This window comes from Bos taurus, chromosome 15 (assembly GCF_002263795.3).
Source record: "Bos taurus isolate L1 Dominette 01449 registration number 42190680 breed Hereford chromosome 15, ARS-UCD2.0, whole genome shotgun sequence".
NCBI lineage: Eukaryota > Metazoa > Chordata > Mammalia > Artiodactyla > Bovidae > Bos > Bos taurus.
Window position 1 is genome coordinate 30,213,349 of NC_037342.1, and position 15,872 is coordinate 30,229,220.

Here is a 15,872-nt window from a genome sequence, read left to right on the forward strand (position 1 = left end):
TGCCATTGCTGCCTAGACCAGGGGTCCAAACTCCCACTGTGTCAGCTCATGGTGGGATGGGGAGGTTGCTGGGTTCCCTCTCCCAGGGAAAAACGAGCAGCATCTGGGGTCCAGGGAGGGGGCTGTTCCTCTTGGAGCCCCTTCAGCCGTCCACCAGCAAGGGGAAGGACACGAACAAATTCCAGTGTTGGGGGCAGGGGAGGGCTGGCTCCCCAAACCCTGGAGGGACGCCCAGGTACACAAGACAAGAGCAGGGCTCCCTGCAGAGGGCGGCAGGAAGGGGGTGGTTTGGGAAGGAAAGGTACAGCAACACCGAAGCCACAGTGAACACAACACCATGGGGCAGGGCAGGGGGCAGGGAGGAAATCAAAACAAAGCCAGGTCGTGTGCCCTGGGCTCCCAGGTTCCCCGGGCAGCTGCGTGAGTCTCTGGCGAGCTCCTGGAGCAGTGGGCGGTGGGGCCGGGCAGGGGGCGTGCGGGTGGGGGCTGGGACGGAGGCTCTGGACAGGGGTCTACACGTACCACTCCTTCTTGGAAATGAAAGACCCGTCGTTCTGAGAGACCATGTTCTCGGCCAAGTCCAGCTGCTCAGGGTCGTACTGGTAGCCCAGAGTCCGGTCCCCGTAGCCGTCCTGACGGGCCTCGGCCTCGTCCACGGTGAAGTAGGGCCGCTTGGCGTCCTCGTCGTACTTGGAGTGGGGGCCGCCCACCTTGCGCTCGCCCCCTCCACCCTCCTCGTCCTCTTCCTCCTCGTAGCTGCTCCCACCCAGGGGGCCGGCTTTCTTGTCGTCGTCCGAGTCCTCCGGGTACTGCAGGTTCTGGGCCATGGGCGGGTGGTGCTGGGGGATGCCCGCCTTGCTGTAGCCGTTGCCGTACACATGCTTCTTGGTGCTGTAGTCGCCCTTGAAGGTGTGCCGGCGCCGGCGCAGGGCCACCACGATCCCGCCGACCACAATCAGCACCAGCAGGATGCTCCCCACCACGCCCCCAATGATGGCCGTGGGCACTGGCCCCGCGCGCCGCCCGTGTTCGGGAGGAGACGGGGTGTAGGGGAACTCTGGGTGAGGAAAAGAGAAGGAGGGGGACAGTGTCAGTGTCTGCTCCGGTGGCTGAGTCAGCAGGGGTGGCAGGGAAGGAAGACGAGAGGGAGATGGGGAGGCGAAGGCAGGAAGTGAGCCCAAGGCCAGCTCTTGTTCTAGAGGTGCCCCTGGCAACCCCCTCCCCCAAATCCAGGAGACCAGCAAGCGGCGCTGGTAGCTGGAGCTGGAGAAGACAGAGGAAGAGACAGTCCCGTGGCCCCAGAGCCTCCACACTGACTTTCTCCTTGAAGGTGGAGCCAGTCCAGCCACGACCCGGTGTCCATGCCAGTCGCATGACACTCAGTGTCCCTGACACCCCATACAGTGGTATGCTATTCATTTCCATCCGGCATACGACGAGACAGGGATTACAGAGATTAAGTAATTTTCCCGAGGCCACCAGCCAATGACACATTGTTGGTTCTCTTGCACGGAAAGCCTGTGCGGAGGTCACCACTGCCCCTCTGCCTGACACCTGCCGGTCACTGTGCCCTAGTACCACACCTTGGCTTCTGAGACGCCGAGCCTAGAGCAGACTGGGTGCCCCACGCCTGACTTCGTCTGCTCCCAGGGTACAGAGAGGAGGATGGGAGCCCCAGTGCTGGCCCTGTAGATGCCCTGTGTGTGCCAGAAACCTGGGCTGTGGTTCTTGGCTGCGGTCTGGCCCTTCAGGGCAAGGTGGGGGCCGGGGGTGCAGCCAACGTGGGCTACGAGCAGAAGACACAGCATGACCGTGCAGAAAGGGGGCGTGAGAGCACGTGAGTAGCAAAGATGACAAGTATACACAGGAGAGCACGTGTGCGGGCACACGCCCTTGCTGTCACACCAGCCCACATACCTGTGTTGCTGTGATGAATGTGTGTATACAAATATGTGCACGCTAAGGATGGAGGAGAAACTAGAAGGCAGAAAAAGTGAAACGAGAAAGGAAGAGGGTGGGTGGGGAAGAAAGGCCGGGTGGGTGCCCCTGGGGCCAGGCCAGAGGCCGAAGGGGTCCCCAGGTGAGGCTGAGGGAGGCAGTGCCCAGCACCGCCACAGGGTGGCACTGGAGACCGCGGCTGGCCTTGGACAGGAGGAGCCGGTGGGCAGGTCTGGGGCAGGCCTGGGCGGCTGACCTTGGCTGCTCTCAGCCCTCCTCTCTTCGGGCCAAGGGAGAGGGTCGATGTGGGCCTATGTTTTGGCCTCTGGGAATCGGTTTCTGCCAGCTCACTCCCTGATTCAGCATCACTCACTCCGTGGGAATCCTGTTCCTCCTATGAGGCCAGTCCCTCCTCCCAGAAGTGGAGCTGGTCTGGGGTGTGTGAGTGTGTGCTGTGCTGTCTGCGGCGGCGGGAGCAGGGCAGGGATTCTAGAAGAGAAGATGAAGGGCTGTCCAGGAGCTCACGCTAGAAGGGCTAGTGAAAACATGGGGACCAAGTGAAGGGGTCCGTTTGCGTAAAGACAAAGCAAAGTGGGTGATTAAGTAGTTAATCCCACGAGGGGATCGTAAGTAGAAAAAATGTGGGAGACCCCTGTAAGCTAATGATTACTCAAGAAAGCAAGTTTGCTTAACCACAAAACCAAGCAGGCTTGCTTAGCAAAAAATCCCTGCGACAGAAGCACAAGACCTGCCTCCAGGCAATAAAACAATGGTGACAGGAGACCCACATCCTGACCAGTGAACTCAGTAAATTAATGATCCCTAGGACATGGTCTCTGCACACATAAAAACAGCAACTTGTGAACCTAGCTTGACCATGTAGGGACACGGAAACTTTCCTGCTCAACCTGGAGGAGGAGCTGATGATGGAAGCATGATGTCTACTTAAGAATGACAAAGATGTCTTCTCTCCCTTCCCACTTTTTTTTTTTTTTTAATTATAAAACTGTAGCCCAGTAAGTTCTTGGGGTGTGGCACCCCCTTGCCCACCTGCCTATAAGCCTCACAAGCATCCTATTCTAATCAATCACTTCTTATCTATCATTTTGCTTCTCGCCGATTTGTTGCTGCGCTGAGACCTATGGTACCAGAGCTCTTCAGAGCCCTCGATGGTTTCAGAGCCACCCAGAGGCTCCTGCTCCTGGCCTCTCGCAGGGGGGAGTTGGTAGAAAGAAGTGCACCCCCTGAAGACTCAGCTTCCCACTTGTCACCGTGACCTTCCACGGGTCACCGAGTGGCTGCCCAATAAATGTTTATGGAATATTTGTCCTCACCGCCCACTTCCAGAACAATGTCCCTGAAGCTCAAGCGTCTTCTCCTGGTTCACCAGGTCCCATCTGTCTACCGCCTTGAAAAGGGCTGCACACCTGCTGCCTGTGAGGTGGGAGCTGCCGCCACAAGAAATGCCCAAGAGGCAGCTGGCAGGAACCTGACCACCTCTGTACTTTCAACCTGCCAGCTCCCTCTTCAGTTCTCATCCCATACCTGCATGCTCTTGCCTCTTGCCACCTGCCTCATCATCGCTTCACCCACCCACCGACTCACCCATCCACTCAACAAACACGTACTGACCATCTATTTATTTCACTAGTCACAGGATACCAACAACTCAGGACCCAGCTGAGGAACCAAATGACACTCTTAGGCAAAGCAGCATGCAGACATCAAGAGTGCTGGTGCTTAGGGGTTTCAGGAATGCAGAGCAAGAGAGCATTGTGGCCTGGTGCTTGGAAAGGCTTTTTTGGAGGAGAGAAGACTGAGGCCAAGCCTTGAAAGATGATGAGGACTGGGAAAGGCCAGAAGAATAAGGAAGGCATCAGGTAGAGAGACCTACCCTTCCTTTCTGACTTGCTTCCTTTGCCTTCCGAAAAATACAAGGAGTCCTTGACCCTCGGCTTTCTTTTTGGAGAGTTCTGTGTGCAGACTGCACTGCGGGGCCTTCTCTCTGCTCCAGAAGCCTGGCTGGGGGCTCTATCCTCGGACCTTACTCTCTGCTCTCTGTCCTTGGGGAAGACCTGGCCTCAGGGTTATGAGTTACCTCGATCCTGCTGGCTCTCCAAACCATCTTGGGTAGCTAGCTCTGCCTGCAACTCTGAGGCTTTAACTCCAAAGGCCTCACAGACCACCATTTCCCAGGTGTGGCTATGGAACCTTGAGCCATCGGCTCAGAGGGTGGGCAAAAATACTGGGGTCAAATGCTTTGGGAAATGTACTGCAGACAAAGCATCAGAGCCCATCTTCTCACGCACACTGTGAACTGTAAGGAACACGCAGTGCTTCCTAGCCTATTGGAACACAAACCCCACCCTTTGTGACTCAAGGAGCATTCACGGGACAAGTATTTGGGGACATGCTTTGAACGTTCTTCTGTTTAGCACATCCTCCTTTGGAATCCTCTCCACCCCCATCCTCCCACAACGTATCCACCATCTTCCCTCAAACCCCCTCCATTCAACACCACAACTCCTCCACCATTTGTCTACTCTTCTGGCTTGGAATTTCATTGATCTTTGACTATTCCTTCTTCATCTCTTGGGTCAAAATCTGCCATCAAATCTTGTTGACTCTTCCTACTGAGCAGCTTCTCTCCTGACACCATGTTTTACTGTTACAGTGGATCCCTGAATCTCCCACCTTCATTTGGTCTCTGCCCCGCTTTAGTCACTCCATCCACAGTCACCAGGCTAATTTTCACTGTGTAGACACTATCACTCCCTTTCTCAAAGACTCACAATGACGTCCCCATTGCCTGTTGGACCACGCCAGTCTGGTTTTCAAAACTTCCTCTTGGGTCTGGCCAACTTGCTGTCCAAGGTCATTCTTTACTGCAGATCTTTGTTCTTGCTAATTCCCCTGCCAGGAATTGCCCTACCTCATCCCCTTCTGCCTATTTTAGTGCTTCTGTCTCTTGTTTTGCTTTTTCATCTCCAGCTCACACTTCTCTTTTTTTCTTCAGAATTGTTACGTACCAGTGGTCTGTAGCTCTCATTCTTGTATAAACAATAGTTCATTCTATTTTGTTCAGAGAAGGCAATGGCACCCCACTCCAGTACTCTTGCCTGGAAAATCCCATGGATGGAGGAGCTTGGTAGGCTGTAGTCCATGGGGTCGCTAAGAGTCAGACACGACTGAGCAACTTCACTTTCACTTTTCACTTTCATGCATTAGAGAAGGAAATGGAAACCCACTCCAGTGTTCTTGCCTGGAGAGTCCCAGGGACGGGGGAGCCTGGTGGGCTTCTGTCTATGGGGTCGCACAGAGTCGGACACGACTGAAGCGACTTAGCAGTAGCAGTAGCAGCATTCTATTTTGTTAATCATATACTAACATATTCGGAAAAGGCAATGGCACCCCACTCCAGTACTCTTGCCTGGCAAATCCCATGGACGGAGGAGCCTGGTAGGCTGCAGTCCATGGGGTCGCTAAGAGTCGGACACGACTGAGCGACTTCACTTTCACTTTTCACTTTCATGCATTGGAGAAGGAAATGGCAACCCACTCCAGTGTTCTTGCCTGGAGAATCCCAGGGACGGAGAGGCCTGGTGGGCTGCCATCTATGGGGTTGCACAGAGTCGGACACGACTGAGGTGACTTGGCAGCAGCAGCAACATATTACAGTAAGCCTGACAGAACAACTTGCAATAAATGCAAATTAGGATCTACCATGATTGGCTCTGGTCCTTCTGCCAGTTTTCAAGAGGCTAAAATTCTCTTCTGCAGGAACAGGGAAAGGGGTGGAGGAGGTGGCAGCATCATGATAATTGGGGACTGACAATTCAATGTGTTACAGTCGTGTACAACATTAGTTCCACTGTATTTACTTTTATGCTCTCTGTAGAAACAGAAACCCAAGAAAAGCAAATCCCTCCTACTTTTCACTTGACTACATTGAATTTTGGAGGGCCTACTCATTATGGTCTGGTAAGGTTAACTGTATTACCCATTTCATGAGTAGCTGGTGTCCCAAACTAGCTGTAAATCCAAATTCAAAGTAAATCTTGAACCTGACCTCTTCTCACCTTCTTCATCACTACTACCCTGATCCCAGCCACTGTCATCTTTCACCTGGATTATTGCAATTGCTGCTTAACTGGCTTCCCCAATTCCCTTTCCTCTATAGACTATTCTCAACACGGCAGCCACAGAGAGGCCATGAACTCTGAGAGCTGAAGACACTCTCTATGATCTGTGCCTCTGCCTTCATCTCTTGCTTTCCTCCCAGCTCGCTCTGCTCCCAGCTTCCTCAGGGCCTTTGCACTGGCAGCTCTGTACCCTGGAAGGCTCCTGCCCCAGGGGTCCTAGCCTTGCTCCCCTGCCTCCTTCTCATTGAGGTCACCTTCTCACAGAGACCTTCCTTGACTAACTTATTGCAAATCACAGCATGCCCTTAGCACTGTGAATCCCTTACCCTGTTTTTTTCTTTTTTCCATATCACCTTCAAAATGACCACATAATTTTTCAAATGTATTTTATCTGTTATTTGTTGTCAGTCCTCTTAAGCTAGAGCATAAGGTCCATGGGGACGGCGGCTTTGGCTCACCGACGTACCCCGAGGCACATAGGCTGCTTGGCACATGGTCAGGGTTCAAGAACATTTGATGAGTGAATACTACAAAGGCAAGGTCATGCCTTAGAGGTGAGTCTGTAGGCCTCTTTCCCTTCTAGAGCCTTCATATAATCCCCCCTGCCCTAAGTCCTACTCCTTGCCTAGAGAATTCCATGGACAGAGGAGCCTGGTGGGCTACAGTCCATAGAGTCACAGAAAGTCAGACACGACTGAGGCGACTTAGCAGCATGAGTGCATGCATGCAAGCATGCCCTAGGTCCTAAGCCAGCTTATTCTTCCCTGGAGATTTTTGGGACCAAAGGGAACCTTGGCTATTTTGCCAACTTGAGGGTCAGCCTGCCTAGAGGCAGAGGACTGGTTAGGATGACCTTCCAGCCTCGCAAACTTCGATGTGAAGATGCCGAGTGAGGGTGTGGAAGGAGTGGATGTGGGGACCTAACTCATTTGTAAGCAGAGGTGGCTGCCTGGCGTGGAATGGAGCGCCCTCCCCTTCCACCCCTCCAGCTGTCACATTCAGCCAGTAGCTCCTGTCTTCGTGCCAGGAGCAGAGCCTCAAAGGCCGCAGCTGGCGGGGGAGAGGAGTTGGGCCGTGGGGGTCTTGTGCGCTTCCTGGTGGGGGCCCCCGCCGGCTCCCCTCACTTCCGCTAACAAAGGGGCAGCCGGGCCCTGTTGCTGAAGGTCGGCAGCCTCCCCTCTGGGATCACAGGCTGGCTGGGACCCCGGGGCAGTGGGGACTCCACATTCCCTTGGGGCTAGGGGTTTCCCGACTGAGGTGGGTGGGCTGGTATCTGGGGGCCTTGGATGGCTCGGAGGTGGAGTGAGGTTAGGGTTTACAGTCTGGTTCTGGGATCCAGAGGAGGTTTGGGATCAATGTCTGGGCTTCTCAATGCCCGCTGCTTCTTCAGTCAGGCAGGCAGGCAGGCAGAGCGCGGGCTCCAGAAGCCTGGGCCAGGGAGGCTGCGAGAACTACACCTCCCATCACGCAGCGCTGCAGGCCCGGGGGCGGGGGTGGGGAGGCCTGAGGTCAAGCTCTGGGAAGCCCTTCTGCAGCTGCAGCAGCTGTGCACCGCGCAGAGCAGCGGGCAGGGCCTCATCACGGCGGCGCTGGAGGAGAACTGAATCCTCCCAGGGGTGCAGACGCAGCTGCCCACCCTACAGGCTCCCCAACGGGCTGCCATGCGTGGCCCGGAGCAGGGTACGAAGGTCCTCAGCCCTCTGCACTCTCAGCACTCAGACAGCGCTCTCCTGCTTGCCCATGCACGTTTACACGCTCAAAGGCACACGCCTACTCACAGGCTCACACAGCCCTCTCCTGCAGAGGGACCTCCAAGCCCCACAAACCTTGGTCGGAAGGACTCCCAGCCTAAGGTACAGACCCTGTTGCCTCACCCCCTCTCCCTACCCTGATGGCTGAGCGAGCTCTGCACCGGAATTGGAAATTGGGGACCCCTGCACTCCAGGGGCTTCCCTGCCGGCTCCTGGGAGGGCTCTGGACACTCTTCTCAGGGCACCCCTGTTCCATGGACAGGACTGACGTCGCCTCCTTTGGCCTCTTTAGTTTGGTCAAGGCCATACCCTGGGCTCCTTTTCTGCCCCCAGCATTGCCCCTAGAGGGTGGAGGAAGGAGAACTCACAGCTTTGTTTTATGGCTATGGGGCCAGACCCATGAAATTGCTCTTGGGAAATGGGCTTCCCTGAGGGCCCCATGAAGCATACCTGCAAACTCTGGTGGGTCTGTCTCCTCTGCTCTCAGCTGCACGGCCACAGCCTGGCCTGTGGTTTCCCTCTAGAAAAACCCTCATTGTGCACACAACCCCTAACTAGTTCCCAAGTGCCATCCACACAGCCCCCCAGGCGCTCGGTCTTAGTCACCCTCCTCATCTCGCTGCTTCTCTGCTGAGCACCCTTCAGAGGCTCCCTGTGGCCAAGAGAGAGGAAGCCCCGCTCCTCTGTTCCTGCCTACTTGCTCAGCCACTGTCTTTCCACATGCTCCCCCTGCCGGGGAACCCCTACTTTCCCCATCACCGCCCACCACTCATCCTTGGAGGAACGACTCAGAGACAACCTTTCCCAGGATCCGGGACTCCCCCAAGAAGTCAGGGAAAAAGTGGGTCTGTACAGGCGATGTGGCAACCCTGCACACACATGTGTCTCCGGCACACACTCTACTGCACGTCTTTCCCCGCCCTGCTCTTCGTCTCTCCCTCTCCAGATGAGCCCAGGGCAGAACTATTACCTGGACGGATGGCCAGAATGAAAAATTAAATTTCCACTTATCCATCTAGTTCATGCATTCCCTCCAGATCAGCAGGGCTTGGAGCACAGGGCAAGGCTGTGTTCCCCACAGAGACCAGTCGACAGGGATGAAGGCGGGTGGGGTTTGCGGCTGCGTGGATATTGCCCTTGAGTATGAGAACAAACAGCTCTGAAAAGGCTCAGGCTGCCTGGTTGAGTCTTCCTGAGGGGCTGAGAGACCTTCCCTCGGGGACGGCTAGCTACACAGCTCCTGGGCCCATTAATGATTCTGCGAGCATCACACCTCCCTGGCTCCTGCTTAACTGGGCTATCAACAACAGAGTCCCCTTATACAAGGCCCTTCTCACCCCCGATGTGTGAATCTTTGGTGGCCACCCCCATCCTGCTCTGCACTCAGGGAGTAGGAGAGGACATGCTGTGCGCCTCTTCCAGCTAGAGCCCTGTGTGACCCCCCGCCCCGTCCATTTTTTCCCTAAAGACCACCTCGGCCTGACCACAGACCCCACGGAGGGCGCCACTGGTGCGATCATGCCCTAGGAGATGGTTCCCCTTCACGCTGGTTTCCCTTCCTTCCTCTCTGTTCCCAGCCTGGATCTGGGAAGTTGCCCTCTTTCCTTCCCCCTTGCTCCTGGATCTGATGACTCTGATGAGCAGCCCTGCCTTCACGGTGGTCCTGCATCTCCCTGGACTTTGGGAGAAGGGAGGCCCTGACTTTCCTGTCCTGGCCGTGCCTCTGGGGTAGGGCACACCATTTGGCCCTGAGGCCTCTGGTCAGTCCGCTCATGCTGGGGAATAGGATCAATGGGATGTCATTGCTCTGGGGTTTCTTGGCCTCTGCCCCTGATTTCCCAGTCAGCAGTTTCCCCAGAAAGCCTGCCTGCTTGAGGGGGATGCAGTGACTGTGTCAGTGGTCCTCTGCTGGGGGAAGCTATCCCCATGCAGGGCACCCACGCTGTGTGCTGGGATGTGGAAAGTGGACTTGGCATGAGTAGGAGAAGACTGAGATAAATATGCTGATCTCCATATGAAGCTGAGGCTCTACAAGGTGAAGGGCACACAGACCTGGGAAGAGCCCGCATGCAAACACAGTCAGGCCATGTCTGTGCTGTCCCTCACACGACCTGCCTCCCCGAGGGGAGCATGTTCCCTTACGACCAGTGTTCTCCCTTCTGTGCCACATGGCCCCAGGGCCAGAGCTCATGCCCCCAGGAGGCTCTTCCTGAGCTTTCCTTTGCTCAGACTTTCTCCAGGGGGTAAGAAGTGTGTTACTCTGGCCTTTCCATCCTTGCCAACTTACGGGAACCCCCCAAATCCTAGATTGTCTCAGCTTTCCCCAGGCTCCACCTCTGATACCTCTTTTTTGGGGGAGGGGGTAAAGTCGAAAAGAATAGGTTTATTACTTTGCCAAGCAAAGGAGGACACAGCGGGCTCATGCCCTTAAAAACTCTGTGTCCCTCTGACACTTCTACCACCTTAACCAGTCCGAGAGCCAAAGGCAGGGAGTTGAAGAAAAAAGCAAGTGACAAGTGACTCCACCCTCCCGACCCCTGGCTAGAGAGGTGACAGAACAGCCCCGAAGACAGGTAGGTACAGCCCCTGGACAGCTTTGGGATGTTCAATCATCAGCTGAGCCTTGTATGTACCCCTAGATGAGGTCTCCCACTTCTGAGAAACAGGTTCAGAGCCAATGAATCCTCAGGACTTGCCCAAGCTCTGCTCCTGGAGCCCAGTAACCACCACACAACTTCCTGTATCCCTGAGCCTCGCTCAGGTCTCCATGAGGTCACTTCCTGTCCAGCTCTGTAGCAGCATGACACCCTCACAGGTCACTTCCCGTCCTAAGAGTTTCTTCCTGTCACTTTCTGACCCTGAAGCTAGCTCAGGTACAGGTTAAAGACACCCTGGTTGGAAAGTTGTGATGGCAATTTACCCCTCTATCAGCTTGTTTTGATTCTTCCATTAATAATGATAATGACAGAGTCAAGATAATAACCATAGAACGTGGGCCATTTATTGACAGACTGGTCTGTGCTAGGTGCTTGGCCTACATATATAAATTCTGACGACAAGTCTTCCAGGCGCGTCATATTATGCCCATTTTACAGATGAGGGCTTGTGTGCAGCTGTCTGACACTGAAGCCCACATTCTTTTCACGTCTCATGTGATGTCTCCCCCAGAACATCCCAACCCATGTGTTCTCTTTGCCCTAAGAGGTCAGGAGGCTGAATCTCCCTCCCATCTGCCCTGACAGAGAAAAATGCAGGGAAAACAGCAATCCACTCACAGCACACACAGCCCACCGTGACTTTGGGCTCCCTCCTGGCCTTCCCCTCTGTATCCCTGCTTGAGGTAAGCCCCACCCTCCAGTCCATGACGATTTTCTGAACTGCAGGAGCAGAACTCAGAGGAGATAAGGTCCTCCCTCCAGCCCACCCCACCAAGCCAGCATCACAGGCGTGTTGTCACAGATCCAGGAGAAGGCTCTACCAGCCCCCACCACCCCCAGCACTGCTGTAAACAGCACTGCCTCCCTCCCTCCTGAAGACTCTGTCCTGCCCATTCTGGCTGAGCAGGGTCACCCTGTTTCACACACAGCCTTCATAGAGGAAAGAGAAAAGTAAAGTGAGGCCAACGGCCAGAGCTCAAAGGAGAAGCAGAGAAGTAGGAACAAGAGAAGCAAACTTCCTCCCGTGACCCAGCCGTAAGGAAGGGGACGCTGGCAGCAGAGGAAGCAGTGGGTGGGGAGAGGCAGGGAAGAAGGCAACTTCCTACCTGTGATATTGACCTCCACCTGGGCTGAGCGGGTGCCGATGGGGTTGGTGGCCTCACAGACATAGGTTCCCGCCAGGCTGTAGTTGATGGGTCCCCTGAAGAAGAGAGTTCTGTTCTGGGCCTCCACGCCCTTGGGGAGGGAGCCATTCAGCCTGCAGGGGTTGGGAGACAGGCAGAGGGTTATGATTCTCCAGCCCCACGAAGCTACCCCTGTGTCACCCACCTGACTCCAAGACCTCAGCCCTTTGGCTGCGTTAATAAGCAGCATCTGTCTTGGAAGGAGTAAAAACAATAAAAGCAACAATAATCTCTTGCATGTGGCAGTTTTACATTATTCGGTGTCTCAAATTTGCTCATCACAGCACTGAAATGTAGATGGCACAGGTAGATACTGGCCCCACAGCATCCAAGAGATACTATGTAAGAGAAACCAGGTTCAAGGCCAAGGAAGCATAGCTAGAAAGTGACAACTGGGGATCTCACCAGATCTTTGGACTCTCAGCACAGTGTTCTTTTTACTACACTGGTTCTTGGTAGTTAGTTCTTGGTTTCCTAGGCAGTTGGTTAGTAATTTGAAGTCCTAACCCCGAATCTGGGTTAGGAAATGGCAACCCACTCCAGTACTTTTGCCTAGGAAATCCCATGGACAGAGGAACCTGGTGGGCTACAGTTCATGGAGTTGTGGGGAGTTGGACATGACTTAGCGATTAAACAACAACCTCAAATCTACTAAGGCTGGGGTCCTGGCCTAGAATTTTAACAGGCTACTCGGGTAATGAGACGTGACCCGTGTTTAGGAACTGTGTTCCATTTCACCATCTCCTTTCCTTGCTGGGCATGTCACAAGTCTTTTTTATGCCGAGAGAGTTCCAGAAGTTTCCTGTACCCAGAAGACCCTTTTCCTTCCTCTTGATCCTCAGTGCCACAAAACTTTTGGACCCAGAACTGAAACTGGCAGGGAGGCCCTGCCCACTCACACCTTCAGAGCCACTCCTGGTCCCAGGAAGTGGATGGTAACAAACAGCTAGGGTGTGCCAGTGCCCTGTACTTCCTGGAAAAAGAACGCAGACACAGTCTGGGCAGCCATCCTCTGGCCACTCAAGCCAACCTACTTCTTGGCTTCCCCATGCCCTTCTCCTTCTGTGTGTTCCATCCAGCTGTTCTCTGGGAAGAACCTTGGCTCGGGCTGTCACAGCTGGCTGGAGGGGGAGACTAAACCCTGAAAGGTTTAAGCCCCAAAACCACAAAGCCAAGAATGGGATTGGCCTTGGGGCAAGCACTCCATGAACACAGGCATTCTGGGCTGACTGCTGCCTCTCCCTGAGAATCTGGGGGTGCTGGAGAAAAGGAAAAGGAACAAAGAGAGATCTGAGATGCTCCAGAAAGCCAGCCTCCCTGGGGATACCTCGATAAAAATAAATACTGGGGGCTGGGATGGGAGTGACTCAGACTGAATCACCAAAGGAGAATGACAACGTTCTTGATTAGGGAGCAGAAAGGAGGCAGATCATGAGGGAAAGACCCCTGGCAGAACGGTATGTCCTGCTGACCCTGATGCAGTCAAACATGGGAGGGTGTATGTGTGTGTGTGTGTCTCTCACGGCCTCTCTCCTTTTCACGGAGAAACCTGAATCTAGACCTTCATTTCCTCCCTGCCCAAGGTTTCTGGAGGTGGAGTGGGTGCAGCAAGGTTCCTTGCAAGGCGAGCAGCCAGCCCCGCAGCACTTACGTGGTCCAGTGGTACTCAGTGGCTGGGGGGTTGGCATCGGCTTTGCACGTGAGCTTCACATCCATCCGCTGCAGGTACCAGTTGCCATCAAACCCCTCGATGGTCACCTCGGGCTCGTCTGTGAGACAAGGGGTGATGTTTGTAAAGGGTGAGGTCAGGAGAACAGGACTTGGGGCGGTCCTGTAGGTGGGCGGGTGGGGAGCCTCAGAGGGTGATGACCCTCAGAAGGGGAAAAGACAAGGAAAAAGCCAGAAGACGGGGGAAGAGTGACAGGGGTTGGGAGGTCACAGACCCTCAGAGTAGAAGCAGCAGGGGAACAAGGCGGGGAGAGGACGGGCAAAGCGAGAAGACAGGGCAAGAGAGGACGGGAAGACAAAGTGCCCCCAGAAAGGGAGGTGGAAGGAAAAGAGGAAAGAGGAAGGAGGCATAAACCGGTGAGGGAAGAAGGGGCGGGGAGAGCGGCAGGAGGTGGGAAGAAAAGCAGGGAGGGCTGGTGGGGGAGGGGCGGGGGTGGGTGGGTGGTGGGAGGGAACAGTACGCGCTCCGCCCCCGCCCGGAGGCCCCGCCCCCAACGCCCTGCCGCACTCACACTGCACGTTGAGGGTGAGGCTTTCCCAGAAGCGGTCCATGTGGTAGTTGACTATGCAGGCCAGGGACTGCCGGTGGGCTTCTCGGCTGGGCACCAGGCGGTAGCGGCTGATGACGGTCACCGTGCCGTTGGGGTTCCGGATCTCCTGGTACTCCGCCTCGCCCTTCAGCCGCGTTTCCCAGGACACCACACTGGGAGGCTTCCCATTGGCTGACGTGCAGGTGGCCACCAGGACCTTTTCATCCTGCCCCTTCCTGGCTCGAAGCACTGCATGGGTGCCCTCTATCCAGTTGGTGGGTTTGGCTGCCGGGAACAAGAGAGCGCCATGGGTCTGGCTCTGCTGCCTTATCAAGGACGCACAGGCTGGGAGGGCAGGCGCCTGCCAGGCCTTGCTTCAAGGTCACCCTGGGCATGCTTGCCTCTCAGCTGTGCTTCACCAAGGCCCCTCCCAGCACTTCTCACAGGGACCTCCTTGGGTCTCACCCATGGCCTTCCTGCTCTGTTCTTTGTATGAGCTTTTGTCAAGCACAAGTCTTCCTGGAGTCTTGGCATGCTCTCCTACCATGGTGTCTTCCTGCTTCCTGGCCACCCGGAAAGTGCCCCACAGTGGGGCTTCAACCTGAATACTGATCCTCAACTCTGCCCACAGCTAAGGCCAGCCCCCATCCCTAGTGAATGGGGACAGCGTGGCGAGAAGGGACTGAAAGTACCACGTCCAGATCTTGGGAGCATGCCAACCCAAGGAGAACCTCTGCATCCACTGAAGATGGCCCAGCCCCCAGGACGTGCCCAAGCAGAGAGGCACGGTCAGGTCAGCTTACCCATCACAGTGAGATTGAGCTGGCTCTCTCTGTTGCCCGCAGGGAAGGTGGCAAACTCGCAGATGTAGACGCCCTCGTCCTCCAGCTCCAGGCGGGAGAGGCGGATGGTACCATCTGTGAAGGAGGGCCGCAGGAACTCCACGCGCTCGCGGTATGGGGCCAGCACCGAGACGCCCATGGCTGGGTTGTAGATGGCCACGTTCTGCTTGGAGCCATTGGTGGCTTTCTGCCATGTGACCTGGGTGATCTTCACGCCCGGCAGCGGGTTGGCGAAGCTGCAGTGAAGCACCACGTCCGTGCCGATGAAACCGTACATGGAGTCGTTCACCTGGACCATCTGGGCCTGGGCGCCTGGTCGAGAGAGAGGGCAGAGGGTGGTCAGGGTCAGCCAGAGCCCCTACCCTGACTCCCTGTGTGCTGGTCTTTTATTTTCCAGCAGTCATTATTTTACAAATTCTGACTATAAAAATAATAATTATCTGTTTTTAGAAGAACTGTGGGGGATATTGAAAAATCCTGAGAAGAAAATGACAACCGATGATTTCACCACTCGGACGTATCACTGATCACCTGACGGGAAGTAACCTCTTGTTCGGGCTTTTCAGGCGGCGCTAGTGGTGAAAGAACCCGCTGGTCAGTGCAGGACACAGAAGAGATGCGGGTTAGATCCTGGGTTGGGAAGATCCCCTGGAGAAGATAATGGCAACACACTCCAGTATGCTTGCCTGGAGAATCCCATAGACAGAGAAGCCTGGCGGGCTATAGTCCATAGTGCTGCAGAGTCAGACACGACTAAAGTGACTTAGCATGCACGCACAACCTCTTTTACATTCTTCTCCATATATCTTGGTAACCATGTTTTTTTTTTAAACAAAATCAGAGTCATACTGTACATACTATTCCTTAAGCTGTATTTTCACTGAGTGATATATTATCAATGTTGCTCCATGGCAGTAAATATCCCTCCGCACCCTTATTTTTGATGAGGGTTGAATGTGCTGCTTTTTGGGCAGAGGACCAGCTGAGGAGCCACCAGCTTCTTCACCTTTCTGGGCCTCAGCTCCCTCGTCTGATAAACGGGGTGGATAATCCAGTCCTCTGTAGCTCACAGATTGCTAAGAGAACCAAATGCTATGATG

At 54.9% G+C, this 15,872-nt stretch overlaps 1 protein-coding gene across 1 annotated transcript in view; it reads right to left on the reverse strand.

Moving 5' to 3' along the window:
- Positions 1-338: 338 nt before the first annotated feature.
- NECTIN1 (nectin cell adhesion molecule 1) overlaps positions 339-15,872 on the reverse strand; it is a 68,197-nt gene continuing 52,663 nt past the window's right edge. The window contains exons 2-6 of the mRNA NM_001206022.3: positions 14,734-15,084; positions 13,913-14,215; positions 13,324-13,441; positions 11,595-11,746; positions 339-1,057 (exon numbers count right to left, since the gene is read on the reverse strand). Coding sequence (NP_001192951.1) covers positions 513-1,057; positions 11,595-11,746; positions 13,324-13,441; positions 13,913-14,215; positions 14,734-15,084 — 1,469 coding nt within the window. The 3' untranslated portion in view covers positions 339-512. The remainder of the gene's footprint in view (positions 1,058-11,594; positions 11,747-13,323; positions 13,442-13,912; positions 14,216-14,733; positions 15,085-15,872) is intronic.